The following is a 6461-nucleotide window of genomic DNA, read 5'->3' as shown; positions in this document are numbered from 1 at the left end:
ATCTGATCGATTTCCCCTGCTATTTCATTTCGTTGCTATTTTATTTCCTGCTTTGTTTTCTACTGCAATTTCGCTAGTTAAGTCCATTCTGAACGTCAATTGGTTCTAAGCACATTAAATTGTTAAGTAATCGTTTTAATCATTTTCAATTTATTAAATTGCATCATATCAACTTCCTCTTGGGTTCGACCCTTGCCTTTGCACACTACCACTACACTGACTCGTGCACTTGCGAGGACATTATATATTTAAAATTGTCCATCAATTGCAAAGAAAGAATATCCTAAAGTTCTGCAATTGAGATGTGCATCCAAGGAATGCACTTTGAACTCTCCTATATCCTACAAGGGATTAAGCCAAAGTCCTTTGAGGAGTTATCCAGTCGTGCTCACGACATGGAATTGAGCATCGAAGCCAGCGGAGGGCTCAACATATTGAACTTGCCTAGCTCCTCCAATGCACCTGGAAAACAAGAAGTTAAAAAGTGGAACAAACCTTTTCCAAAGCAGGAAAAGAAAGAAGTGATGAATGTAAAGGCTACTCCTATGACATTTTTCACTAAGGCAACTGAAAGGCCTAGGTCAAGATCATTTTTTGGCCCGTCAAGGGGTGGTAGAAGGCCGACAATTGAAGAAAGGCAGGAGAAGACTTATCCTTTCATGGATTCCGATGTATCTCTCATGTTTGATGAGCTACTCAAACTTAGACTCATTGAGTTGCCAGAAATGAAACGTCCTGAGGAAGCTTCAAGGGTGGATGATCCACACTATTGCAAGTACCATCGTCTTCTTGGTCATCCGATTGAGAAGTGTTTTATCTTCAAAGATAAAGTAATGGCACTGGCCAGAGATGGGAAAATTGAGCTCGCTGATGCCAAAGCAAGCAAAAATCAAATCTCGATTACACCCGAACGGTTCGCTCCGCTGTGTACTGAAAAGGAAGATGGGAAACAACGGAAACGTCCACTCCCCTTCATTGTTAAGCACGCTGTCGGTCAAAGTTCAGAACCGCAGCGGAATGATAACGCATCCGAAGGTAAATGGGTGATTGTCACTCATAGAAAGAAGAAATTCGAGCCTGTGAAGCATCAAAAGCACATAGTGAAAAGTTGGGTTGAGAAAACCTCAAAAAATACCCATGCCCGCAAATCAAAGATGAAGGGACATGTCAAACAACCACGTGCACCAGTTCCTTTGGCTCAATATATGCCAAAGGGATTTGATCTTCAAGGGGCAGGCACTTCTAGCTCCTGCCTAAATACAAATGACAAGCCAGAAGATGGAGGTGAATGTTCATCTCCTAAACACATCGAGGATGAGGAAGTGTTAATGCATAAGGCTACTTCCTACTCCACGGAAATTACCTTCAAGGATGAAGACTTGTTACTTGGAGGCACGCCACACAATCGCCCATTATTTGTTGAAGGCTACACCCGTGGGCAAAGGCTTAAAAGAATTATGGTTGATCAAGGCTCAGCTGTCAACATCCTATCCCTCCGAGCTGTGAAGGACCTTGGTATATCTACAGATGAGCTTGCCCAAAGTCGTCTAATGATACAAGGCTTCAACCAGGGAGGGCAAAGAGCAATCGGCATCATCAGACTTGACTTAAGAATTGGAAGCCTAAGTTCAGGTGTCCTCTGTCATGTCATAGATGCAAGGACATCTTATAACTTGTTACTTGGAAGGCCGTGGATACATGAAAATGGGGTGGTACCCTCGTCGTGGCATCAATGCCTCATGTTTGAAAGGAACGGCGTAGTTGAAAAAGTTGTCGCCGATGAAAGCCCTTTCACAGAGGCTGAGTCTTACTTTGCGGATGCAAAGTTCTACATTAAAAGGAAAGTTATTGTTGAAGATATTGAGGAAAGCAATGACGATCCACCTTCCCAATCAAAGTTAAAGGGAAAACAAGTTGTAGAGGGAGATCAACACAACACAAAACTCATCTTCCCGCTTGCAAGGATTGATACACTCAAAACAAATGCAGCAAAATCATTCGAAGAGAAATGTGGTGATAAAGTGGGCCAAATATTCCCCGCCAAACGTACCGAGGGTTTCGACCCTAATGCTTATAAGCTTCTAGCCAAGGCTGGCTATAACCCCAACGAGCCACAGAAGTTGGGAAAGCTTATCCCAGAAGCCGGCGGTAAAGGCAAAGCAAATCACCAAGAACCTCAAACGCGCAAAGGGTTGGGCTATGTTCCCCCTAAACCAGTGCGAATTCTTATAAACAGGGCTGCAAATAATTGTATCTCCGTGGAGGGAAGCGAGTATGATCCAAAAATCACTCCTGTCAATGATAATGGGCAAGACAAAAAGAAGTCAGTCTTCGACCTAATCGGTAAGGCGGACTCTCGACGCTCAGTCTTCGATAGACTGGGGTCAAGTCCTAAAGCCCTAAAGAGAAAGTCGATGCATGATCGACTTGGAGCTGTCCAAGTTATTAGAGACAGTGCTAATGTTCCTGCTGAAGTGGAACCTCCAAAAAGGCTCAGAAGCATGATTCCTTCTCGTATGAGACGAGAAACATATATTCATGTTTCATGTGGTGAAGTGTTGAAAGTCCAACCGAAGACTATTGTACACACTCGGGTATATAAAGAAGAGAATGAGGAAAGCGTAGGCTCAAGTGATGACGTACCACCAATCACTCAGGGAGAGGTGGCATCGTCGTTCCATATCACTTTGTGTGATGAGACCCCGATTGAGGGAGAAGATGCGGAAGAGGCACCCCATGAGTTAGAAGAAGGGGTACGAGCCACGGTGGACGAATTAAAAGAGGTTGATCTGGGAACGCCCGAAAATCCTCGTCCCATCTTCATTAGCGCACTCATATCTAACGAAGATGAAGAAATCTATGTCACATTGCTGAAAGAGTATATTGATGTCTTTGCATGGACATACAAGGAGATGCCAGGGTTAGACCCAAAGGTAGTTGTGCACCGCTTAGCAGTGAAGAAGGGGTGTCACCCGGTTAAGCAAGCTCAACGACGCTTCCGCCCCGAGCTCATTCCCTCGATTGAAACAGAAGTTAATAAGCTTATTGAGGCTGGCTTCATTCGTGAAGTTAAATATCCAACCTGGATATCTAGTATTGTGCCCGTGCGCAAGAAGAACGGCCAGATCCGTGTCTGCGTAGATTTTCGGGACCTCAATGTGGCATGCCCAAAAGATGACTTCCCGCTTCCTATCACGGAGTTAATGATAGATGCCGTGACTGGGCATGAGATCCTGTCATTCATGGATGGCTCCTCCGGTTACAATCAAATCCGCATGGCGCCGGAAGATGAAAACTTAACTGCATTCCGAACGCCGAAAGGTATTTACTGTTACAAAGTAATGCCCTTTGGTTTGAAAAATGCAGGTGTTACATACCAACGGGCTATGCAGACAATATTTGATGATATGCTCCATAAAATGGTCGAATGCTACGTAGACGACCTGGTTGTGAAGTCGAAATTGCGCACAAATCACTTGGTGCATTTAAGGCAAGTCTTCGACCGCCTACGAAAGTTTCAACTGAAAATGAACCCCCTGAAATGTGCTTTTGGGGTTGCTGCTGGAAAGTTCCTCGGGTTTACTGTTCGACACAGGGGCATAGAGATTGAACAAGCAAAGATTGACGCCATAATGAAGATGCCTGAACCAAGAAACCTTCATGAGCTTAAAAGCTTACAAGGGAAGTTGGATTACATCCGAAGGTTCATATCAAACCTAGCCGGAAGATGTCAACCTTTTAGTCGGTTGATGAAAAAGGGCATCCCATTCATGTGGGATGAGGCATGCAAGAACGCATTTGAGAGTATCAAGTCATACTTGATGAAGCCGCCTGTGCTAACCGCTCCTGTTCACGGTCGCCCACTAATCCTCTATATCTCCGCCCAAGACAGTTCTATGGGCGCCTTGCTTGCTCAGGAAAATGACAAGGGGAAGGAGAATGCTCTCTACTATCTCAGCAGAATGATGACCCCGAACGAGTTAAAGTACTCCCCAATTGAAAAGCTATGTTTGGCACTTGTGTTCTCTATCAAAAAACTTAAGCACTACTTCGAGGCTCATACCATCCGGCTTGTTTCCAAAGCGAACCCGGTGAAGTATGTTATGGCGAAGGTCGTTCTCTCCGACCGCCTCGCAAGGTGGTACTTATTGTTTCAACAGTTTGAAATTGTATATGTGCCGCAAAAGTCTGTCAAGGGACAAGCCTTGGCCGATTTCCTAGCAGACCACCCGATACCTGCTGAATGGGAGTTGTCTGACGATTTGCCTGATGAAGATGTGCTTGTCATTGAAATCCTACCCCCATGGAAGATGTACTTTGATGGAGCTTCGCATAGAAAAGGGGCAGGTGCTGGAGTTGTCTTCGTCACTCCAGAAGGCGAGGTGTTACCATATTCATTCACCTTGACCGAGCAATGTTCAAACAACGTTGCTGAGTATCAAGCATTGATACTCGGGCTCGAAATAGCGGCTGACATGAAGCAACTGAGAATTAACATTTATGGAGATTCAAAGTTGATCATAAACCAAGTGTTGGGTCTATATGAAGTGAAAAAGGCGGAGTTAGTCCCATATAACAACTATGCAAAGATACTCATGCAATGGTTAGGGGACGTCACAATTGAACATGTACCGAGGAAAGAAAACAAGCATGCTGACGCCTTAGCCGCATTGGCTTCAACTATTGCTCATCCTGCAGCCCGAATACAAGTATGTCAAAGGTGGGTGGTTCCACCAATCTTCAAAGAAGACGGCTCAGTTGATGAAACTGTTGAACTCCCTACTGCCTCAGTGTATGATATAGGCAAGGACGACTGGAGGCAACCAGTGGTTGACTACCTCGCTGATGGAAAGTTACCCGAAGATTCACGTAAGAGGGTGGATATAAAGCGTCGAGCTCCTCGCTTCATCTACTATAAAGAGACGTTGTATCGTCGTTCATTCGAGGGAGTCTTTCTCCGATGTTTAGGGGAAGAGGAAGCTTTACAAGCTATGCAAGAAGCTCATTCTGGGGTTTGCGGTGCACATCAATCCGGTCCCAAGTTGCACTTCCACATTAAGCGAATGGGATATTATTGGCCTACAATGGTAAAGGATTGCATAGACTATGCTCGAAGGTGCCAAGCTTGTCAATATCATGCAAACTTTATTCATCAGCCACCAGAACCTCTACACCCAACAGTTGCATCTTGGCCATTTGATGCTTGGGGACTTGATGTGGTTGGCCCAATTACGCCTAAGTCATCTGCAGGGCACGCATACATATTAGCTGCCACCGATTACTTTTCAAAGTGGGCGGAAGCCGTGGCATTGAAGGAGGTGAAGAAAGAAAATGTTGCAGACTTTCTCCGTGTCCACATCATCTATCGATTTGGTATCCCGCGATATATCTTAACAGATAACGGGAAGCCATTTGACAACAAGTTGATGGACAAGATCTGCAAGCTTTTTGACTTTAAGCAGCGAAACTCATCAGCTTACTATGCAGCTGCAAATGGACTTGCTGAAGCTTTTAACAAAACCCTATGCAATTTGTTGAAGAAAGTGGTCTCAAAATCGAAAAGGGACTGGCATGACAGAATGGAAGAAGCTTTGTGGGCGTATAGAACCACATATCGCACACCTACTCAAAGCACTCCATACTCTTTGGTGTATGGTGTAGAAGCGGTCTTGCCTCTAGAGCGCCAAATACCTTCCTTAAGGTTGGCTATACAGAAGGGTCTTACTGATGAAGAGAATGCTAAGCTACGCTTGGCTGAGTTAGAAGCCTTGGATGAAAAACGTCTGCAAGCGCAACAAAGCTTGGAGTGCTATCAAGCTCGTATGTCTAGAGCTTTTAACAAAAGGGTAAGGACCCGTTCTTTTCAAATTGGGGACAAAGTCCTAGCTGTTCGCAGGCCCATCATCGTCACGAGAAAAACTGGTCACAAGTTCACTTCAAGGTGGGATGGTCCCTACGTGATTCTAGAAGTTTATACCGGTGGGGCTTACAAGCTGATTAGTGAAGATGGTTTGAAGATCGGTCCGATTAATGGAAGGTTCCTAAAGCTTTACCACCCCTAAACTTGGAGTATCAACACAAGTCATGAAGATGTGATGAATGACTGATCCACCAAAAATGCAGCATGTGGTTAAACTGCTAATGCATCCCGCTTTGTCTATGGGTGGGCCCAAATCATAGACGCTCCTGGCCCGCATGAGTTTAAACTGTGAACGGCTCTACTTTATTAAAAAAAAACATTTGAACTACGTTTGACTTGATCTCCTTGATAGGAGTACGTAGGCAGCTTAGAAATCAAATTATCTAAGTTCAGTCATAACAAAAAAAAATCCAATTCATGTTGCAAGAGTGGTTTATCAAGACAATCATTCGACAAGTCAAAGCAAAGATGTACGAGTTTGCTAAAAGTCAAGCACAAAAAATAAGAAGCATCCAATTATCAAGAGTTGAGGAAAGAAACA

General features: G+C 44.4%; 1 protein-coding gene across 1 annotated transcript; it reads left to right on the top strand.

The window, feature by feature from the left end:
* Positions 1–3749: 3749 nt before the first annotated feature.
* LOC109183499 lies at positions 3750–6062 on the top strand. Its single transcript, XM_019333602.1, has one exon. It carries the CDS (start codon positions 3750–3752, stop codon positions 6060–6062), a length of 2313 nt encoding a protein of 770 aa, XP_019189147.1.
* Positions 6063–6461: the final 399 nt, after the last annotated feature.

The sequence above is a fragment of the Ipomoea nil genome, unplaced genomic scaffold, assembly GCF_001879475.1.
Source record: "Ipomoea nil cultivar Tokyo-kokei standard unplaced genomic scaffold, Asagao_1.1 scaffold1129, whole genome shotgun sequence".
In the NCBI taxonomy this organism is placed as follows: Eukaryota; Viridiplantae; Streptophyta; class Magnoliopsida; order Solanales; family Convolvulaceae; genus Ipomoea; species Ipomoea nil.
This window is presented reverse-complemented; position numbering and strand designations above follow the sequence as displayed.

What these genes read in the sequence shown, in the direction of transcription:
- LOC109183499 (XM_019333602.1), top strand. Translation starts at nt 3,750, where the DNA reads ATGAAAAAGGGCATCCCATTCATGTGGGATGAGGCATGCAAGAACGCA.